At 41.9% G+C, this 24106-nt stretch overlaps 1 protein-coding gene across 1 annotated transcript in view; it reads left to right on the top strand.

Annotated features, from left to right (window-relative positions):
• Positions 1 to 8106: 8106 nt before the first annotated feature.
• The window catches only part of GNAL (G protein subunit alpha L), a 130826-nt gene continuing 114826 nt past the window's right edge, over positions 8107 to 24106 (top strand). Inside the window, exon 1 of the mRNA XM_082234915.1 lies at positions 8107 to 9039. Within this exon, the coding sequence (XP_082091041.1) occupies positions 8439 to 9039 (601 nt within the window). The 5' untranslated portion in view covers positions 8107 to 8438. The remainder of the gene's footprint in view (positions 9040 to 24106) is intronic.

The raw sequence follows: 24106 nt of genomic DNA, 5'->3' as shown, positions 1-24106 counted from the left end.
ATGTGAGCTCCCTGGCCTAGACTTTGTTTCTTACATCCTCCTCCTGCAGGCACACCGGTTTCCAAATAGCCCTGAGAGGTGGGAGACAGGCAGCCCCTAAAGTCACCTTAGTCCTCAGGGTCCTGAACAGCTTGGACACATGGTTACTCTTAGATTATTTCACATTAATACAACAAAAACTGAGTTGCAATCTAAAATGCCTTGCTTAAGAGTTAAATGTTGGAAAACAGATACTCTTACAATCCTTAGCTGCTTTACTGAGAAATAATCGTTTCAAACATAAGACTTACATTTTGGTAAACGTGTGCTGATAATCTTACTGCTATAGCATACATTTTTAGATAGCTATTTTAAAACAGATGTTTACTTTACAGTAGAATGTAAATAACTGAAAGACAAACATTTTGCACCAGCTTAAGCATTTGTTCTGTGCAGTAAGAATTTATTCTTTCCCATTTGAAAGCCAACAGTGCCACCTTTTGTTACTAAAGGCCTAGCACAACTACAACTCACCTTGAAAAATCAGGCTTGACATTCATTTACTAATGTGTAATTCTACAAGGATTTCCTTCCTGTCAGGAAATTTCCAAATGCTTTATTTTTCTATTTTTTAGGGGTTTTCTATTCTTTGTTGCTTGCAAGAGTCTTCTAGAAACTGGGAAATGCCATTTTAAAAATCAACAATAGAAACGTTATTGAAATATTTCTATTTCATATACAACAATACCTTAATTTTAGGTACCACTGTGGTGGTCAGATAAAATTTCTGAATAGAAAGCAATAAAGTAAAGAGAGGATGGCATTAAAAGTTCACAGTTAGCTCGAAATGCAGCAACTTTAATATTACCTCAATTAATATACGTAATACAGAATTACCTCAATGAGACTTAAGGAAAGATGACTGAAATACAGATGGAGAAAATCTCATGCGAATCCAGACTTACTTGAAATAACTTGAAGTCTTTTTCTATGGCAGTGATACTGATAAGGCACCATTGTATGAGCTATCATCCAGCTGAGCTACTCCAGGTGGTTTATGGGCTATAAAACGAAGGTCAGAGCTGCTTGAGGGAGGAATTAGCTACAGCTTCTGTGGCATGTTTGTTAAACATTGCGCACATAAAATCACTTGCCTTCATCTTGATTTGGACACGACACACTAAGTGCAGATTATGAGCTGGGCGTGTCTTCAGACCAATGCTGTATTTTTAATGTAAGGCACAGTTGCTCACTTTGTAGCCCCAGAACAAGAGTAACTACACAGGAAAGTGAAAGTAACCTTGAAAACAAACTAAGAGTAAAAACTTAGCTCCAACCCATACTGGGAGACAGTATTTTAACTCTATAATTTCCAATTACGTACCACAAATTCATTCCTCAGAACGATGCATTCTGGGCAATGCAGTCTAGGAGAGTGCCTGCAAGGCAGATGCTTTGCCATTACAGCTAGCAAATCTTTAAACAAATTACAGTAGTTAAAAGTTTAAAATGGGTGCTCAGGAGAACCCTGCAGCGATCTGAACAAGTAGGAAGTGTGTGAGATTTGCCCTGGGCCACCCATCTCTTTGGGGACCTTCCTGGTGGTAGTTCCCAGTGAACCTTCTGCATTAGAACTTCAGCAGGGGTGCAAAAATCCTGTTCAATTTTGCTAGGACTCTCAACAGCTCTTGATATAACTGACTGCCTTACATTAACAACAACAGTTTTCATTATTGAATTTATATCCTTTCCTTCCTCCCAAAGCAGCGCAGGATTGCAAACACATCCAGAACTTAAAAAACAATCTAAAACAGTTAAATCATTCTAAAAACAGTTACAGTAAAAAAATAAATAAATCTAAAAACAGTGGAACCTCTACTTACAACCATAATCCATTCTGGAGGTCCGGTCATAACTATAAATCTACTAGAAACACCACCTAAAACAGCAATTTAACATGGATTTTACTGTTTAATGAGACCATTGATCCATAAAATGAAGGCAATAATCAATGTACTGTACTATAAAATAAATAAGACAGTATTGTAGATGAAAAAAATTAACATTTTCTTTTCTTACGTGCACTGTGGGTGGGTGGGCTTACCTGGCTACAAGCTGGGGGTGGGGCATGGGTCAGTAAAGAGCTGATTCACTTCAGCCAGGGTCACTTTTTTTTCTTGCCTGGCCAGGTTCTTCTCTGGACTTCTTCAGGTTAGTTCCTCAGCAGGGTTTGGGGCTGCAGTGCGCCCTGCTGTGCCTCTTCCATAGCTTTGGGGTGGGATGGGGGCCCTCTCCCTGGCAGCAGAGGCCTCAGCACTGCTCCGCAGCCAGCAGGGTGAGCAGCTGCAAACCAGAGGCCTCTCCCCGGCAGTGGAGGCCCCAGTGTTGCTTCGCAGCTGGCCAGGCAAGCTCCGATCTACTGGCAAGGCCTCTGTTTATATCTAGAGGAAAGTTCATAAGTCAAAGTGCCTACTGAAGGTCGTTACTGGAATCATATGTAAGTAGAGCCGTACGTAAGTCGAGATTTCACTGTACACTTTCATGCAGTTTCATGCAGTGATCCATGGGTTGCAAGGAATAGTATTCTTCAACCACCAAATGCCTAGATAAACAAGAATGTTTTCAAATTCCTCCTAAAAGTTAATAATGGGTACTGGTAGACCTTAGCTGGGAGGACATCCCACAACTGGGGAACAACCACTGAAAAGGTCCTGTCACAGGTCAGCGCCAAGGCTGCCCGCAGTGGCAGCACAACCAACAAGGTCTCACCTGCTGAACACAGGGTTTCATATGGTTGTTATTTGGCTTTGTTAGGTGCCTGAGTCCCAAGCCATTTAGGTAACTACCGGTATATGCTAGTACTTCTTGCCAACCTAGTACTTCCTAGTACTTCCTGCCAACCTATATGCTAGTACTTCCTGCCAACCTATATGCTAGTACTTCCTGCCAACCTAGCAGTTCGAAAGCACCTCAAAGTGCAAGTAGATAAATAGGCGTTGCTCTGGTTCGCTAAAAGCAACTTAGTCATGCTGGCCACATGATCCAGAAGCTGTACGCCGGCTCCCTCAGCCAATAAAGTGAGATGAGCGCCGCAACCCCAGAGTCGGCCACAACTGGACCTAATGGTCAGGGGTACCTTTACCTTTACGTTTTATGCTAGTACTAGCACCTTGAGCATTCTGCACTAGTAGTAGCCTCAAGACCATCTTCAATGGCAATCCTACCTAAAGGACCTTTACAGTAGTCCAGTTGGGAGGTCACTGGAGCATCGACAACTGGTGCCAGGATATCCTGGCTCAGGAACAGCTATGTTGTCGGACTATGGTGTGGAGTGCCATTTAAAACTGGTGCCATGAAGAGAGCAGTTTATGAAAAAATTCCCTCATATTCTTGGAATCTATGCAGTTAAGAGATTAGGCATGAGAGCAGTTTAAACAAAGGATTTAGGCAAGAATGCATTGCTTCAGGACAAGTTTCCTCTAAAATGCTTTTATGACTAATCTTCAAATTATTATTGGAGAGTTTAAAGAGCAGTTAGGGTATTCTGGGATCAGCTTCTGAAAATGATACTCTGGGGGAAATTGTGTGTTTTTATTCTCCTGAATCCCAGCCTAAGATACTATTCATACAAATTGCTGTGGCATGGATGGGTACCCATGCTACAGCAATAAAAAAATGTAACTGGTAATCACATAGATTGAGTGGATTACCGGTATATGGTGACTTCTCATGCCATTTACCCCCAGGAAGCTACAACAGTTCATATTAATAAATTTTTAAAATCTATTTTTTTTTCCAATTCCAGCCTCAGAATACAATTCAGCATGGAATAAACATATATTTCTTCTGCTATAGTCTTATTCAGAAGCTATTGCTCACACTGAGACCAATGGATAAATGGAGCACAGGGCTACATGAACTAGCCATGCCCCTGACTAGGTCCACCCCCTTTCTAGAGGGACATGTCTCTTCTTTTCTATCGATGTATTGATGTGCCAGCTCTCCCTGGGTGATAATGCTGGACATGCTGCCAAATGTAAATCCTCACACCATGTCACAACACACTACACCCTGGAACCTTCCCCATTCTCTGGTGGAGAAGTGGCCTTCGTAACTTCCCACTCTCTTCCACTGGGAACTGGAAGCCTCTGGGACTTCTGCTTCAACTGCAGAGCCAGATGCATCCAGAGGCGGAGGGGTGTTCCCATCAACCAGGTTCTACTCCATTGTGTCATCCCATTCATCTCTTTCCCATTCATCATCCTGCTCCCTAAGTGCCTCTACTCCTGGCGTTAATCAGAGTACAGTCATACCTCAGGTTACATAGGCTTCAGGTTGCGCGTTTTCGGGTTGCGCACCACACCAAACCTGGAATTACCGGAATGGGTTACTTCCGGGTTTCAGCGCTCACGCATGCGCAGAAGCACTACTGCAGGTTGCAAACGTGCCTCCCACACGGATCACGTTCACAACCCGAGCGTCCACTGTACTCTGAAATAATCATTACATGCCTAGATGCCTGGGGGCAGAGCTTATTTAGTGAAGCCCTAATCACATGCTGATAAATAGAGCTTATAGGTCTTCAGAAAAGTGCATCCACAATCTGACTGTGCTATCTTATTTGCCATAAAGGTGCTGGATTGTAGTCCTCCCCCCTTCACTGATTACATCATTAGACAGATCACTAAGACTGCATGCTTTTACTTGATGCTGGGTAAAGAGACAGACCAGGGCTTCTAGTAGTATACAGACACCATTCTGACCCAGATGGTTGCCGCCATCATTCCCAAGTGCCCTCTCCTACATGGCAGAACCCATGCAGATGCCTGATGTTCCAAGGTGGCAATACAACAGCCCAGGGGACAGCTTGAGTGACAGTGGTGGACATGTTCAAATGAAGGAAGTCTAGAACCCATTTGAAAGCTTATTATTTGATGGTGATTTCTGCACTAAATCATATTTCTTTGCTACTGCTGTGTTTCAGATTGGTCACAGGAAAAAATAGCAAACAGAAGTCATAGCAAGGCATATGTACACACCATGAATCCAAGTGCAGATGCTGTTTTCGGTTAGCTGCAAACTACAGTGGTACCTCTAGTTGCAGACTTAATCCGTTTTGGGGTGCTTTTTGCACCCCGAAAAGTCTGCAAACACTTCTGGGTTTGCCGCATTTGTAAGCTGAAAGTCCGTAACAAGAGCAGAACGCAACACAAGGTATGACTGTATAGAGCATGGGTAAGCAACCTAAGGCCCGGGGGCCGGATGTGACCCAATCGCGTTCTCAATCTGGCCCGCGGATGGTCCAGGAATCAGTGTGTTTTTACATGAGTAGAATGTATCTTTTTATTTAAAATGAATCTCTGGGTTATTTGTGGGGCCTGCTGGTGTTTTTACATGAGTAGAATGTGTGCTGTTATTTGAAATGCATCTCTGGGTTATTTGTGGAGCATAGAAATTCGTTCATTTCCAACCCCCACCCCCCAAAAAAAATACAGTCCGGCCTCCCACATGGTTTGAGGGACTGTGGACCGGCCCATGGCTGAAAAAGGTTGCTGACCCCTGCTATAGAGCAAGACTATTGCTCTAGCTACAGAACTAGAGCAATAGTCTTGTTTTTCTTTATTACTATTACCAACATCGATTTGCCAACTTAGATTTGGCTAAATGTCACATACGTATTTTGGAAAGGGTAAAATATTACTTATGCCCTTCATTATTTGTGTTGAAGTATTTTGTCAGTTATCTCTTTCTCTTACATTTAGACCAATTATCATTAATTTCCTGTGCTGTCCCTCATTTTTCTGCCATTAACTGTTTCCTAATTTGAAGTGCATTGAACTATTGACCTTCATATGACTTAATTTGATTTCCACAATTGCATCCTGGAGAAAACTTAGCTGTGCCAATCTTCAGCAAATGATCAATTTGTGTAGAGTAAACATTCATTAATGCTTTATTATTTAGAATGTTCAAATGCATATTAGTATATTTTCTCTCTTACCTTGACAAAATGAAGTAGGGTTTTTATTTTTAGCTCGTGTATTTGGATTACTAAGAACTAGCTTTGTAGACTAGAGTCCACTTCATTAGATGCATTTAGTGCTATCCTGAGTTGCATCTTTGTGTGACACTCTCTCTCTCTCTCTCTCTCTCTCTCTCTCTTAGAGGGAGGCAGATGTAAACACTGAGGTCAGAAGAAAATGAAATGCAGAAATGTACAGAGCCAGTGTGGTGTAGTGGTTAAGAGCGGTAGACTCGTAATCTGGTGAACCGGGTTCGCGTCTCCGTTCCTCCACATACAGCTGCTGGGTGACATTGAGCTAGTCACACTTCTTTGAAGTCTCTCAGCCTCACTCATCTCACAGAGTGTTTGTTGTGGGGGAGGAAGGGAAAGGAGAATGTTAGCGTCTTTGAGACTCCTGAAGGGGAGTGATAAAGCAGGATATCAAATCCATACTCTTCTTCTTCTTCTTCTACAGTGCTAATTCCATGAAGGGTGGCCATTCTCCAAAAGGCTTATGTTTGTAACACAGAGATCCTGGCATTTTTAAGTCAATTAACACATATACTGTACTGTTATGAAAATTAATTGCTTCAAGTCAGTCCACAAGTAATAGCATTGAACTTTGTGATTATTGGTAATTTAGCAGTTTCATGTTTTCTCTTTGTTCCAGCTTGGTCATCTTCTTTTCACATTACTTGGTCACATTACTTGGTCAGTAATAGAGTGTCCTGGGAGGATGAAATGTCCCCTCACTGGTTTTTTGGTGCTGCCATTTTTTTAATGTCAGATTTGTGTCCATTATTTCATGCAGAGGCTGTCATGTTTGTCCTTTGCAGAATGCAGAAGGGTATTGCTGGCAGGTGATGGTACACAACACATTGGAAGATGAGAAAATAAATGAACCCCTGATGTTGTGGATGACATTATTTGGTCCTGTAATTGTGTTGCCAGAGCAGATATGGGACAGAACTGGCATCTGAACCTGCCACAGGGTCTGGTCCAAGTTATGTGGCCTGTTGTTGCTGATGAATGTGTTTTAATTTGAGGGACTGTATGTTACTAAGTACAGGAATGTCACCCAAGGCCTGTAAGAGAGAAGTGTCGTGGTTTTAATTGGGAGCTGTCAGTGACGTGTTGTAGTCTCTCATGTCTTCTAGGTTTGTCATGTAGAACTGCACAAGTGCCTCCTATCTGTGAGTCCAGGTGATGATGTTTCTCAGGTAGAGGAATTTTGGGAACAGAATCTGGGAAAGTGTCAGCCATGAAGATGTTGGCATCCTTTAGAACCAATGGCATGCCAGTGATCTGTCCTACCCAGAAAGAAAACTTGGTGTCAGCAAGTGATCTCTCCAAATAAATAAAGATAAGAAGTGACCTAATTGGGGGGGGGGGGTTCTGTAATGGTAGAATTGCATATTCTACCATTCTTTAATAGCACATTGCATAGAAGATCCCAAGTGCTGCAAAACCTGCCTTCATGTCTGGCTATCCCACCACTATAACAAAGAGCATAATCAGTGGATTTCATGGCATGCACTGAGAAATGTAGTGTCAGAAAAGCAGCTTTTACCATCTACTCTCATGTCTGTAGCTGGCACAGAGGCTGCTGGGTCTGTTGACCTCAGGTAGTAAGTGCCACTTACTGAAGCCATTTAAATCTCAGATTCTTCTACACAATCAGAAGATTGTGGTTTCAAAAAGGCCATTCTGTGCCAGACCTCTCCGTATGTGCACTCAACCACATCAGTGTATTTGCATTGCAATTGAGAGTGAGAATGTGCAGTAACTACTACCACGGCCAGAGATGGCCAACAAAACAAAAAGATAGGCAACACAGTGCTGTGGAGGCTGATCACTTTCGGGGAGGTTATATGCTGTGGCAATAAACATCCAAGTGCTTTAATAGCTAGGGAGGGCCATTCAGCCTGTAAAAAGGGTTTGTAGTAAATGGCTATATTTGCGAAGGAGGAGGGACAACCTGAGGAAAGGCAGGGTTGTCCCTGCCGGTGTCTCAAGGAGAGGGGTTTGCTTAGAGGGAACGAGGATCCTGCGTGTGTGTGTCCACACCACACACACACGTGTGTGCGTGCGCGCCTTGGCTCCCTTCCAGTCTTTCGGTAACCTCGAGCTGCCTGGCGGTGGGCTTGCGCTGGGGTATTTACGGTAAGGTAGCCACGGCGGCGGCGGGTCCGTGTCAGGTGATCTGAGGCGAGTTGCCGCTGGCGCTGCCGCCCAAACGACGCCGCTTGCCCGGAGGAGGAGGAGGGCAGAGAAGCGAGGAAAATGCAACATGGCCCAGCAGCTGCAGCAGCAGCGGCGGCGGGGCTGTGAGGAGGGGCTGCCTGGCGCGCCCTCCGCGGCCCTGACGCGCGGGGACCGCGGCGAGCGCTGAGAGCCGCTGCCTGCCGGACGCCTTGAGCCCGCACGCGCGCACAGCTCGTCGGTTCCGCGAGACATGGGGCTCTGCTACAGCCTGCGCCCGAGGCTCTTCGGCGACTCCGGAGGCGGCTCCATCTCCAGCGCCGCCGCCGCCGCCACCACCACCACCTCGGAGACCGAGCAACAGCCGCCGCCCACGGCGGAGCCCCTGGCCCGGCCGCAGCCGCCCCTGCCCGGAGCCCCGGCCGGGGGAGGAGGACGAGGAAGGAGCGCAGGGAAAAGCGGCGGCGGCGGCAGTGGCAGCATCTGCAGCGGCGGGGAGGCGGAAGGCGGCAAGGCGCGCGCGGTGGAGCTGGACGGGCCGCTGCTGCTCCTGCAGAACGGAGCGGGCAACGGGGCGGCTCCCGCGGAGAAGGACAAGGGGCGGCAGCGGCAACGGGGGCCGTCGCCACCCCTCGCAGCTGCCACGGCGGCGGCGGCGGCGGCGCCCCAGGCCAAGCCCGAGTCGGGCTCGGCAGCGAAGCAGCAGCCGCTGGCGCTGCAGAGACCTTGGGAGAAGCTGCGCCTGGAGGAGCGGGAGGCGGAGAAGGAGGCGAGGCGCGTGAGCAAGAGCATCGACCGAGCGCTCAAGGAGCAGAAAAGGGAATACAAGCAGACGCACCGCCTGCTGCTGCTGGGTACGTAGCGCCCCCGCCCTGCCTCCCCTCGGCGCGCAGGTTGGGCTGCGGCGGCCCCTAGGGGTGGCCCCGTGGGAGTAGCGGAGGGGGGTTGCCCCCTGGCAGAGGGCGCTCTTCAGAAACCCAGGGGTGCCTGCCAAACCTCGAGCGTTCCTTCTCCTAGGAACTCTTTTCACACCTCTTTATAAAAACATTTTTTCTCGGGTTTTGTACATCCCTCCTGAAGTGGTTTCTTGCATTTGTCTAATCCCTTTTACGTGTTTCTGTCCTCCCTCTGAATTCCCGGCTCTCTCCTCCCTCTGCATCCCAGTTCCCCGTCTGTCCTCTCCTCCAAATGACCTAGCTTCGTCTCTTCTCTTCAGTTAGGAAAGTGGTACTATAATGTGGAACAGGAGGTGTTGCTTCTGAGCAGGAGTGTAGAAATCATGATGTTTCTCTGCTTCTCGTTGTGCCTGCTGTATTGCTATAATAAAAAATAAAAGTACATTTGGGTTGGTGTTTCAAGACTGCGAACATGTTTGGCTGCTAATAAATAAAAAATGTTGCAGCTAGAATTTATTAATGAGGATGTTTCCTTTTTGCTACTGGACACAAGTGCTTTGGCCCTTTGGAGATGAGGTGGTATGATTTTATGACTCAGAGTGAGCCAATGGAAATGCAAGACAATAATGGACTAGGTAATTATGGAAAGATGAGGAATTTATGAACACTACATAGAAAGATTAAAGCTACAATTTATAGCCTCTGTATTTATAACCCTAAAAGGCTGAAGAAGATTGGAAGAGAGTTTTGAGAATACATAGTGTTGGATTCTTCTACATCTTGTTCTTCAGATTTGCCCATAGAATAAAAAGTATGTGTTAGAAACAGAGAGCAATACTCCAGCAGAGTTTAATAAAGGTACCTCTGGATAAGCATCAAGTTGTTGTGAAGCTAACTCTGGTAGCTCTAGCAAAAAGATCACTGTTGTATGCTGTGTATATAAAGTGAAAGGTTTTTTTCAGAACTGCAAAGAAACCTGACCTAAAGTTTAGCAGTAGACAAGACCTATATTTTGCAGAGAATTAACCTGATGGCATCAGAGTAGGCCTTGGCAGAAGGGGGTGTGGGTGGGAAAGACCCCATGTGAAGTGTCTGAATAATCAAATATTCTCGAATTGTAAAAGGTAAGTTCTTTTTCTGAATAATATCAAGCACTTGTTGCTGATTTCTAAATTAATAATTATTAGTTCTCTAGAGCCTCATTATAACTGCTGCGTTTACAGTGTTAATACTCTAGGGATAGTTAAGTGAAACATCTGATTTCCTTGAAGAAATAAATTATCTGGTTTATTCTTTTGAGTAGCAAATGGGTATTTGCATTCCTGAGGAATCCCAAAGTAAGATTAGAACTCCTTAATTTCTGTTACATATAGAATGGTATGTCTTACCATTGAACAGTAGCTAGATTGTACATTACTTTCTTCTGTTTATCCAGAATTGCATATAACCAGCAGATTTCCCCATAAACGTTAAGAAGGAAATAGATATGTTAAAAATACTTCAACTTGTAAATGTGCCAGAGGTGACTGCCAAAACAGGATCTGTTCTAAAAATAAAGCATAGGCTCTGTTATTGTCTGGAAGTTTGTAGTACACACAGTAGTACTCATTAGCTGGTAACCAGAAAAATCCGGACAGTCGGTCTCTGACTAGTAATAGTTTCAAAGTGTGATTCTTTAAGCACTTAACTTACACTGTGAAAGCCAAGCAAATTAAAAATTGAGATGGCTGCTCCACTGCTGCTTTGGAGAGTTGTGAAAGGGTATGTGATGCAGCCAATTATGTGGATGATGGATAAGTCAATAGAGCAGGTTTAGAATTAGCAACACAGCTGATTGATGGAAAGTAAGACTTTCTCCAAGCTTAGCAACTAACTCCATAATATGGTCTATGCCCCAGTAGTAGTGTGTGTGGTGAAGTAGAGCAGCCTTCCTGACACCAGCTTCAATTACATGGTTGGGATGTGGCAGTGGCAATATTGGGGCTGTGCGGTTGCACAGGTGGGACCACAGGATTGGCCCTGCCCCATATAAACAACAGTGACACCCATGTCAGGAGGGGAGGGCAGCTCCACCCCACCACTTGCACTACCACCACCATATCCATTATGTGTCTTTAAATGTATGTTTCACTCCAAGGAGAGAGAGAGAGCATATTGGACTGTCCTAATTAATTCTGGGATGGTGTTGGAAGGCTGCATTTAAGGATGGTAAGAACAGTGGCCTACCTGTCCATCCACATTGAATCCTTGTTTCACATGGAGACTGCCATGGCAGCTGCATAAAAGCAAGAATAGTTGCCATTAGTGCAGTACTACTGATAGCTGCTTCTGCTGCCCCTGCCTGTCTTCTGAAAATGATGTTGCTATGGAGCAGCCACCTAGTGGGAGATAAGGGTGTAGATGGAAAAGGAATTGAATGTACCATTGGAATGTGGTGGAGAAGACTTCTTCTTCCCTGGTGGCAGAGGTGGGTGACACCACTTGAGTTTCTGCTGTTCAAGACCAGTGCTTCACCCTGCTTCAGCAATGGGTTGCGCCTGAGTCCTCTGGTAATCTTACTTGCTTTAGAGTCAGATTCTGCATGTTGACCAAGTAAGATAATGATACATATATGCAGTACAGTGGTACCTCGGGTTACAGACGCTTCAGGTTACAGACACTTCAGGTTACAGACTCCGCTAACCCAGAAATAGTACCTCGGGTTAAGAACTTTGCTTCAGGATGAGAACAGAAATCGTGCTTCGGCGGCACGGCAGCAGTGGGAGGCCCCATTAGCTAAAGTGGTGCTTCGGGTTAAGAACGGATCTCCGGAACAAATTAAGTACGTAACCAGAAGTACCACTGTATATGTGATATTGTTTAGTGTGAATATTCTCCAAAATTCACCTTTGTTTTTCTTTTATGTGTGAGACACATTTTCTTTTACCAACCTTGTTAGAGTAACTGCTGTTGCTCCCTGAGGAATTACAATGGAATGGAATGTTGTGGCTAATCCATTTCTGATGTGGAAAATGTTTTTTGATAAGATAATGAGTTTGAACCAGTCTCTTAGTTGAACTAGTTACCACGTTATGCTTGGAAAATAATTTCCCTGATATCTGATTGGATGGTGCTTTCTTCTCATTTGACAATGTGTGGCAGGGTATCAATATCTTTGCTGCAGGCAGCTTAATTAGGATGCACCTAATCTTTGTGGTGCATAATTACTGAGCATGTGTGGAAATGTCTTTGATAGACAGTTGTGTGGCCCTATTCAAGTGGAAGGAGAAATGAACAAGATGACTTTCTGGTCATAATAATAATAAATATCTTGGTGTATATATATTATGGAATACCTGACATCTGGTCATGTTGGCATTCACATAATAATAATTTTATTAATTATACCCGTCCATCTGGCTGGGTTTCCCCACATGTGAATGTTGGCTTTCATGTATACTTTTGAGAATGTTGGCAGACACTATGCCCCTAAAGTCAGGAAATACACATCTATTTTCAGACATGCACAAAATTAACCTGAAATGATCAGTAATCATTAGATACTGCACATTCACTAACACATATTTAGTTCAGTTGCATTTTTCCAAGCGAAGACTTTATTGGCTGCATTTCCCATGTACAGTTACCTAGGAATAAGGGACCTGCTTTTGCATTGAGATGAATTGGATTGTGCTGCAGGTCATTCACTCTGAGCTAAAATTTTCATATCTGTATTGATTTCTATAGGCATCTCTTCTATCTGTCTCTGTGGGACATTCAAAAGTAGCTTCTCAGTATAGAGTGGGAAATGGCCTATGCCTCCCCCATTTCAGGGCTCCCTCCCTCCCTGCTTAGCAGTCAGTTACGTATTCTGTGGCAACTAAGCATTCTCAATCCTTGTTGGGTTGTTTGGGGCTGGCTTCTGTTTCTCAAGGGTTTTTCTAAACAATTTTTGTATTTCTGCAAAACTTGGGGTTATCCTAACTGTGCTAATATCTCCTTCATAATATATTACTGTTGTGGTTACATAAGTTATAACACCCCAATAATTTAATTGGAAGCAGGCAACAGTTATGTTGAAAAGACATGCAGTGTAAATAATATTCTACATTTTAGAAAGTAAAAGATAACTAGATGGCTAAACTGAGTTCCAGAGTATGAACTATCAAACAGCAGATTGGGTAGGAAAACAACTTACATGTTTACTGTTATTTACACATGTAAAGTAATGGCAGTTTTCATTGCTCTTTGGTCATGTGTATAGCTGGCAAGTATCATTACTGTTTGAATGATACTACCTCCCTTTATTGGATGCATTTGTAAACATTTCTGCCAGAGCTGGATCTTGTAAAATTTTAATTAACCTTTTCCACGCAGGGAGCCACTTTCTAAAGCTACCCTACAGTTGCCTTACAGAGATGTGTTACAGTATAGTTCATGGATAATTTCATCTCCTGAAATAGATACATTTAAATTGTTAGACAAAATATAGCATGAAATACATTTTATCTGTTTACTTGTTGCATATAATACATTATTATTTAAATAAATCATGTATAGATTTAAAAATCTTTAAAAATAAAAAGGAAAAAGGAATGTTTTAAGGTAGCAATTATACATATACTTTCTTGGGAGTAAGTCCCATTGAATTTAGTGGGACTTGTTTTTGGGTAGATATATTTAGGATTCCATGGCTGGGTAATTTTACACAGTATTGCTACAGTAAAAGTAACATTGTTTCTGACAAACGTAGAGATAGTAAAATGATTGTGTTAAGCACTCTCTTTTCAACTAAAAGCCATTTTGCATTTTCTAATTACCGGTAACTTCTCATTCTACAAAGACATTTGAAAAACTGTTCATGGTAACTAAATTCTTTGATTTGGAAAGCCCTAGAATGTATTTATTTTGTGTGTTAGAATTGGCTTGTTGAGGAAAAAGCCTTTTAACAAACGGCTAAGCAAGTGTAAAAATTGTGTGTGTGTGTGTGTGTGTTTACATTAATTACAGCTTAGAGATATGCAAAAGCCCTGAAAGGTAGTTTCAGTTGAAGAAGGGCAATGACCAGAATGAAATAAGTTTTTAAATGTATCGAAGACGGGAACCGTTCGCATTTGACTATGCCACCTTCTTATCATCTTGCATGTGTCCATGACTGGAATGCCATTGAGCTTGCAACCAGCCTACATTCACATGAAGGTGTCAAAGGTTTTGCATAGGCTGCTGACATTTCTGCATTTACAACATCATTTTTTGGATTTTATAAATTCCCTTGAAATTAATTCTCCTAATTCCTCTCCCCTTTCTGTTGACATTATCAAGAATATGTCCTATCCTTTGCAGTCTTTATATTTTTACCTGTTTTCATTTGTGTGTCTTCTGGCATTTCTACATAGATGTCTTCAACCTTAGGTTCCACCCTCACTGTTCCATTTACATCTCCCTGGCCTGCTTGTCTCTAGTAATTTTGCATTGAATGTGCTTTCATTTTCTACAGCACAGCTGGGAAAGCTCAGGCCCTGGAAGCTGAATGTGACATTCCAGATGATTTTCCTGGTCCTCAAGTCTCTTTCGAATCTAGGCTAAACCTGCTCCCAAACCATCCGTCTCTCACTGGCCCTGCTTTGAACCCCCCATGAATGTGTCTTCCTGTCTGGAACTTTTATTTGAACTCTGATGATGTCTTTTGCTTGCCTGAATGGATGATGGAGAGGGGTGTGTGAGAAAGTAGCCTGCTGTGCAAAAGTACAGTTTTACATTCATTGCTCTACTAGCTTTAGTCTCTGGCCCCAACTACCGCTGAAATGTGGTCCCTGGAAGGTTGATGCGAAGGGAATGTGCCCTACCCCTGCTCTAAAGCTTCATCATGAAGGGAAAAGAGAGATCTATGGAACCGGGAGAGAATGAAAACCTGGTAAGGATAGTGGAAAGGAGCTGAAAGAGAATCCAGGAACAAAGACAACGGAAGAAACAAAGAAAAAATTCCTTCCAATATGTTTTTTCTTTCTTTTGTGACTCTTCCTGTCTGACATTCCTTTTGGGGATTGTGCATGCATGACCTGGTATTTTTATTGTGACTTTAGTCTGATGGATTATAGGTTATTGGATTTTATTTTATTGAGTTATAACTAGTTTGAGGGACAGAGTGAAAATATAAACAATTTCTGGTACTTAGCTTGTCATGAACACAACATCACTGAAAATTTCCTTCTCTTCCCGATTTTCTTATCCAAATTTAATATGTTGCCTAATTGCTGCTTGTCCCTCAATAGTGTCTCTGCTTTTCATATCTTTCATTTGATACAATTAGGAGTCTAACCCACTTTGTGTTTTCCCTTCTGATGAAAAGTAAATGTTCTCTTCACTGCCCCGCCTGTATCATATATATTTCCTTGGTCAGTTATAAATTCTGCCCATCTTTCTGACATTTGGTTCTTCCACACTGGCCTGTTTCTCTGGAATTGCGTTTCTGTGGTACTCACTTTTGCCAGAATGTCTGGATGATGTCACCATTATTCTACTGCTTTTTGAGTGTGTTTTGTTCTGTATTTTTCATACCAGATTTGTGAAAATCTTTTTGTAATAAAAATGAGATTGCATGAGTCTGTCTAATATAGACAGGCAGACCATTATTGAAACTTTAAGGGCTCCTAGCTGGTTCAGCCCATTTTATTGCTTCCTGGTGATGAGTGGATAGGAAATTAATGATGAATACCCTATTTTTGCATTATTATTAAAATGATAGAAAATCCATTATTAAGGCCTTCTCTTACAGGAACTGACCTTGGGTTAATTAAGAGATGCTATTTATTAGTAATCCTTTTTGTGTTCTGTTGTGTCATCCCATCCTACACTCATCATCTGGGACACGGGTGGTGCTGTAGTCTAAACCACTGAGAGTCTTGGGCTTGCTGAATGGATGGTTGGCAGTTTGAATCCATATGATGGGGTGAGCTCCCATTGCTCTGTCCAAGCTCTTCCAACCTAGCAATTCAAAAGCATACCAGTGCAACTAGATAAATAGGTATCACTGTGGCGGGAAGGTAAACGGCATTTCCATGTGATTTGGCTTCCGTCACGGTGTTCCATTGCACCAGAAGCAGGTTAGTAATGCTGGCCGCATGACCCAGAAAGCTGCCGGCTCCCTTGGCTTGAATGCGAGATGAGCACCATAGTCGCCTTTGATTGGACTTAACCGTACAGGGGTCCTTTTACCTTTACCTTACACTTATCATGAACTGATAAAAAGGGAAGAACCTGTAAGGAAGAAACTTGAACTTTGCTGGCAACATTTGAGCCAATTTTGTAGGAGGCTCTTGACTATATATAGAAAGGATATTGCCGGGCAATGTGGTGTTGAACCTCCATCTTAATTTCACTTGCAATTAATTGTGGAAAACCAGTGTTTCAGCTTGACTAAAGGGCTCTACTGTTGAAGCCATCCTTGTCTCTTTTCTGTTTCATTCTTTATTATAGCTTTTTATTGTATTCATATTTGTATTCAAACAGCTTTCCTTTTTAGAAGGAATAATTTTGCTCCTTCATATCATTCCTGCTTTGATCTCATTCTCTCAAATATAATTGTATTAATGGCCTTACAAAACCTTGTAGCTCTACTTGATTCCTCATCTCTGCTCCTGTTCTGTCACTGTCCCTTAATATAGGTTTGTTTGTGTGTTCCCATGCTTTTCCTTGTTAGTTCTTTAAATTGTAGTTGTTGTCAGCACCACACCTTTCTTTAGTGATATAGTCTATACACTTCCCACAAAGTGCTTTAATAAATTTGCCTGTTTTAATTACCAAGTGTTTTAGTTTTGTTAATGTAGTTTGTATTATTAGTTAGATCCTGATGGTGGCAGCAAATATTAAGAGAGGCAAAAGTAACTTTCTCTAGATCATAACAAGATCATAACTAGACTCTAGATCATAACTAGAAAATGTTTAATGCATTTAAATTTATTTTCTGCCCTGTAACAGAGCCAATGTGGAGATTGTCTGTCTTTTGAGGCTCCAGGATAGTAGTTGATATTTGTAATAAAGCTAGGTTATTGAAGTTTAGTGCTCTCTTGGAATTTGAGCCAGTTAAACCATATCCATTGTTGGAGTGGCTTCATGTGAATTTTAGATGCCAGATTAAGTAACCATACTTTTAGAATAAAGAGTGTTTGATGTACTGAATAAACACAGTTCTCTGAACATAAGTATTTTCCACATAAGAGTAACAATGAAGAAACATGATCAAAGGCCAATTTTACCTTATTTCAAACTTTGGTCATCAGAAATCATCAATCACATAAATATTTGCTATATTGACTCAAATAATAAGATTCCCTTGCCAATATTCGGTGACAACTAAGTACCCTTCAAAATTCACCAAGTGACTTCTGGAATGTATCTGAATGTAATTCACATTGTTTTGACAAGAAATTCCATGGGTTCATTATGGAATGTTGTACAGTGTGTTCGCCACTGCAAATTAATGTGCTTAAATTGATGATGGGCATTGGTTTTGTGCCCACCTTCCTGAAGTATAGCTGTGATGGGTCATCCTGCAGAAGAGCTTACTATTCTAGTTAAATCTAGTAAGACAGTTGGCTCATGGTTAATTAATTTTGGCAACTGCCACTTCATGTTAGTCGGAATAGGACCTGGACATCCTGCACCACCGATTACTGTAAACTCTTATGTTCTGTCTACCTGAGCTCTAGGAGGCTCTCATGAGATCTCATGGGAATCTCCTAGAGCCTGCTTGAGACCTTTCCCCAGCCTGGTGAGCAAGGTGGAGAGCTTAACAGCTGGGAAAACCTGGCACAGAAAGAGCTTTTAAGCTCTTCACCTTGCATGCATTTGATTCATGCAATTTTAGCTGGCCAGCCGCCAAGCATATAAAACTGTGCTTGTGCATGTTGCGAGTCAACTGTTGTCAGAAAAGGGATGCGTTACTACACAAAGAATTGATTGCTAAGAGGAGAAGGTTTAAATAGCACTCAAACTGTAGCACATAATTTATCTAGGTCATCCCTATGGAAAAGACAATTTGAATTGAAAATAGAAAGATTAATTGTTCTGAGGATTATTTTGAAGTGATCTATGAAGCACATAAACTCTTTGTGACATTATGAGTATTAATTCTTTAGACCAGGGTTTCTCAAAGCTAGTTTAATTCTCATATGCACATGTATGTGCACCTATATGTGCCTGCACACACACCCCTCAGCTAGTGTTAGTTATGTCTGAGGGATGAGGCCAAGCAGTTTAGAAGATGAACTGCCATGATAGGAGGTTTCTTCAAGCTGACCAGGAGGGACAAATTTTGTGTAAAGCTACAGGTATGGCCACATTGGCAACCCTGTATCTGTCAAAAGAAGAGATGATGCTTTTGTGCACTCAACAGTATTACTTTATAATCTCACATGAAGACATCTGCTAATAAACTGGCTTCATAGCTAAGGGATTCATTGCTTTTACAAAAAACAGAACTGATGCCCTTAGGCAAAGCTTTATTCTTTGTATTTAAGATATTTAGGATTGTTGGCTTGACTTAAAATAAATTCATCTTTGATTTCTGGTGCCGCACTACTTAATGTTCATGCTGATGTATCTGCCTGATTTTATTAGAATTTCCTTACAACTCCATCATAGCATTAGGCTTTGTGATTTGCCAGAATAATCCTCATACATGTGCATTCCTATGCAACATGCTCTGGAATGCATCTCAGAATGGATAAAAAATGATAAAAAATTTAATTGTTTAAAAAAATAATCAATTATACTTAGTATTTCTATTTACAAAACCATTCTGGTTTAAAATAAGAACTGATTTAATATAGAAAAATGTGTAAAAAGCCTGGTTAATATGCACACTTGTTCAGGAAATATGTTTCAAGAGAAATGATGATTTGAATCTACCCTGTTATGTATGCATTCTCTGCTGTGGCAGGAAGTGAGAGGAAGACTTATAAATTACTGTCTGTTGCTGTTACCAGAAATTATTTGGTACATGACAGCTCAGCACTAACTGTTGCTGATCCCAAACACAGTGATCATATTGGTGACTGTGCTGTGCAGAGTGTAGTGCATACCCTGTATCTCAGTTGCATGTTGATGCACAGCCAATGTACAACTTGTTATGGCTCTGGGGGAGACTCCCCCTCTTCAGGGTGAAAGGCTGGGGATTCAGAGTGGGAATTGCCTTCAGGGCAATCCCCAGATTTGCATAGCTAACCAGAAGTGTTTGTGCAAGAGAAGCCTGTTGTGGAAGTACCTCTCTGACCGAAGGGTGCCACCTTAGTCACTTCTGACTCCGAAGACACCTGTTCAGAAGCTGTAGCGCCACGGTCCTTGGGGACACATTTCAAACTTTGAAAAAGTGCTGTGGGCACCGGTCACAAAATGGTGCTGTGTGTTGGTGGGGAGGGGAGTATAACATAGAATTAGAGTGCAGTTGACAACTTCATGCATGCTGTGAGACGTCAGCTATGTCTTGCTGGTCCTGATTGTGGAGATCACACAATATTGATTCCCCACCTCCAATAACAGGGAGCATTCCCCAGTATCAGGAAACACACACACACGCACACGATTAAGTTCACCTGATATTTTCCTATATGAAGATCATCTCAGGATTAGTGGGCAGGGGGGGGGACTGAGTGTTTGTTTGTTTTTTGATAAAAATAAATTTGTTGGGGAACCAGTGCAGCCCTTATTTCAGTGTTTATTGTGTTGTATATAAATGTGAATGTTTTTCTAACTATACAGTTTTCTTGACTTTATAGGTATTGGTAGTAGCTTGATGCTAGAATTACTCAATTTAATCAAATCATTATACTTCAGTCCTTAAACCCCAATTTATCAGTATTTGGCAAAGTGATCTGTAAGAATACTGAATAATCTGTTAAAACTTGTTGCTACGTTTAACTCCATCACTAAAGTAACCAAGGTAGCAAGGATATGTGTTTCAACTTTTGACATTAATGTTAATTGTTTTGAACAGGAAGGAACGGGACAGTCCAGCACTTTTTCTGCAACTGGTATGGAATTATTTCTCTCTCAGGGTTTATAATTAGGCAAAACTGGTCATGGACCAATTAGTTGACACTGAGTTCCTCCTCTGTGTTAATGATTTATTCTCCTGTTTCTTACTACTAAGCTCCTATGAAACTAGGAAGACCTTTGGTGGTGGAAAGGCAATAAAGTATTCTTAGGAGCAAAGCCATTTCAAGAGCAAACCTCAAAATCAGTTGGTCTCTCCCAGAAAATTCTGGAGGAAGCCTCTTGGAAGCCTCTTCTGAAGGGGCATCGCTAGCCAGGCTGGGAACAAGATAAATGCAGTAGCTTGAAAATAATCATAGTATGTAGAAGAAACAATGGCGCAACTTTTTTAGCCTATATTGTGACTGTGGCCATGTGGTGAAGTCTCTCTGAACAGGTGAAAGTAGCCTTAGATATTTGCATGACAATTTAAAAAAATCTCAGAACCATGTACATTCAACTGTTAGCTACTCACTAAAACAGTAGAGGGCATTCTTCATCTTTTGTAACTCTTACTGTCTTGCATCATATCAAAAATTGCTGAATGCACTTTCCTGGCTAGATCTATATGTTTCTTTATTGCGTAACACTCTTGGTGCTGTACATACAGCATCAGCTGCGAATACAGGAGATCCCCTCCTCAACCATGCACTAGGAAAAACAATTTTAAACTAAAACCACAGGTGCTGATTACTTGCATGGTGGATGTGGTCCTACCAGGCACACTTGAGTAGCTTGTGTCTATCTATTCTTCTCTTCCATTTTATTGGCTTTGTACATGACCACCACCCATCCCCTATTGCCAACACACGTTCACCACTTTTAAGTCCTTGCAGGAAAGGTGGGGTATAAGTGTAATAATGAATTAGTAAATACAGTGGTGCCTCGCAAGACGAAAATAATCCGTTTCGCGAGTCTCTTCGTCTAGCGGTTTTTTCGTTTTGCGAAGCAACCCTATTAGCGGATTAGCGCTATTAGCGGTTTAGCGGCTATTAAAGGCTTAGCGGCTAAAAGGCTATTAGCGGCTTAGCGGCTTAGAAAAAGGGGGGGAAAGCGGAAAAAATCACAAGACTCGCAAGACGTTTTCGTCTTGCGAAGCAAGCCCATAGGGAAATTCGTCTTGTGAAGCGCATCGAAAAACGGAAAACCCTTTCGTCTAGCGGGTTTTTCGTCTTGCGAGGCATTCGTCTTGCGGGGCACCACTGTAATGGAGAACAACCCCTGCTGGATCAGAGTAAATATCTGTCTTGTGCAGCATGCTGTTTCTCAGCAACCAGCCAAATAGAGGCTTCTCCAATTCCACAAGAGGGCCATTTTCTTTATTCCCAACAACTGTTGTTCAGAAGGGTACTGCCTCTGAGTCTGAAGGTTCCAATAAGTACAAAGAAAAAAGAGAAAAGAGTATCCTATGGTCAAATGTGGTCTGTTGGAGCCTCTACAGATCTCTGCAGATGAAAGCAAAGGCCCATGACAGATAAACAAAGGCCAGGTCAATGTGTTTTTGAACTGAGTCTTTATACGTCCGATCTATTAGCACATAAACATATATGGTTGCTTTGGAAGCTTTCCTTCACTGCAGTTGTTTAATTTCTTTTGGAATAATGAGTAGTTTAAAAACAGCAATGCCTTCAATAGCCACAAGGTAAATGCACAAAGATGTGTGCAAGCGTAGCTTTGTTTATTGTGAGCACCACAACATTTTCCAAGATCTGTTTGGGTTAAATACATGGTTTATTTTGCAGCTGTTTTTTTGCTGTAAGGCCCCCACCAAAAATCTTGTGTGTGTGTGTGTGTGTGTGTGTGTGTGTGTGTAATTATTCCTTCTGAGATACTGCATGATAATAGTGTTGTATATCGAATTTTATAGTTTATACAGATGAGATGTGTATTTTAAATAGAAATAGTTGCTTACTAGCAAAACATATTACAGAGTGCAATTGTAGCAGGAACTACAGTGAATAAAGAGACCACCTGGGCTTTTTCAGTGTCTGTCAAGCCTATGCAAACAAATTTACCTCAGCTTGTCCTTGAACTAGCCTTTTTGATGTGGCATCTCATAGCAATACTATCTTCTGTTATTTCAAGTTACCCATCCACATGCGAAATTTAAGATTCAGTCCAAGGCCTACATTCAAACCGTCCTCCAGTTATAAAAATCACTGCTTAACATTTGCTATCAGCACAGCTATCCTCTTATCCAGATCTCTGCTGCTGAAGAGAGTTAAGATAAGCTAGAGGTGGCTCTCCTGGTGTGTGTGTGTGTGTGTGTGCGCGCGCGCGTGTGTGTGTGCCTCCGCTTCACCTGCCAAAAGTGCAAGCAGTTGAGAAGCTGCTTATGCTGAGTTCTTCCAGATGATAGCAAATATAGGTCCCCAAAACGAGGTGGGCTAGAGTAAACCCATGGATCTGCTGGATGGGAATCTGTTCCAGCTTCCTGAGAAGGGCCAAATCCAGACCCCTTGGCTGTGCCACCCTGGAGCTTCAGAACAACAACAAAAACCCAACAAGCGATCTCCCTTGGTGAGGCAAGGATCATAGTTTGGAATGCAGTAGTCAATCTGCCATCCCACTGCTCCCCAAGCTGGGTTAAAATCGCTCTGCCCCTCTTAATCTAGCATTCACAATGTTAGTATAAGGCTAAATTATAAAAGAATTTTAAAGCAGTGACATTTTGTATGTATTATTATTAAGTGTTTATAACTCAGTCTTTGTTCAGTATTTCAATCCCAGAATGGGGCACAATGAAATGAAATACAGTAAAAAAATGTATGAAAATTACAGAATCCATAAAACAAATCCAATAAATAACAAATAATTATTACTCCATCACAAAACTAAGTAGCCATGGGCACAACAATTAGAATTGCAAATTAAACAAATACCTTGGGGAAAAGAAAATAGGGCATGTAACCAACTAAAACAACCAACTGACACACAAAATTACATGGGCAAAAAACACTGGGCAAGATGCAGCTTTTCATCTATAAATTGTTGGAATTTCTGTTAATGTATTTGATCACAGAATGTACTGTTGTCTTATTTAAAATTCACGTACATGCATGGACACACAATTCTGCAGTGTATCAACCTTGCATTCCCCCCCCCTCACCATGGTAATCATGTACAGTGGTGTTCCAGGCTGTTAAAATAAATGAGTAAGATTTTGTTAATTTTTGCTGGTGTGTATTCCTTTTTGCCAAGCATTTGCTTCTGGATTTTGTTTCCTCGCGGCTAGATCTAGAATATTGTAGCCAAAGCTGTGGATATAAAATGTCCTCTCTTCTCCTTCAGAATAATTTTGGGTTCAGCCTATGTGATTTTTTTCCATTGAAAGGGTTCTTGGGCTTCTATCTCCAATACCTCTAAGGAGAGGAGAGCATGATTGTGTGAGGCAGATGCCACACTGCTGTTCTGTTGCCTGGAAACAGGTGCTTGGTTACATGGTTAGTGATTGTCATGCATTCTTTCTCTTCTACATTTAAAGCATTTCACTTCTGGAATGTAAGATTCACAAACATAGTGAACATTATCCACGAGCTGATTGGTGACCTGCAATTGTTTTAATACATAGGCTTTGGTCTCTGGCTGTTCAGTATAGGTGTAAATGATAATGTTGTGGGAGCTAGCTTCTGTATGTTAGTTGGATGTGGAGTTCATCCATACATTGATGGGAGACTACTGCAATCTCATTTAAGCCACTTTCATTTGTCCACAAAAAAGAGGAACAAGCATACTTAATTTAAAAAAATTGTACAGTAAATTAATTTTCCCCTATCATTTTTTCAAATTACAGGAAACTTATGCATGAGATTGCTGAAAATATATTTTGATTGAACATAGAAAGTTGCCTTATTTGTGTCATATTGTTGCTCCATCCTGGCCAGTAAAAAAAGAAAGAAAGATAAATGATTCCTGGACGGTTAAGTCCAGTCAAAGGGAACTATGGGATGCGATGCTCATCTTGCTTCAGGCCAAGGGAGCCAGTGTTTCTCCACAGACAGTTTTCTGGGTCATG

This window comes from Podarcis vaucheri, assembly GCF_965113315.1.
Source record: "Podarcis vaucheri genome assembly, chromosome: 8".
NCBI classification, from domain to species: domain Eukaryota; kingdom Metazoa; phylum Chordata; class Lepidosauria; order Squamata; family Lacertidae; genus Podarcis; species Podarcis vaucheri.
The sequence above is the reverse complement of the archived record's forward strand: the minus strand, read 5'-3'. Positions and strand labels throughout refer to the sequence as shown.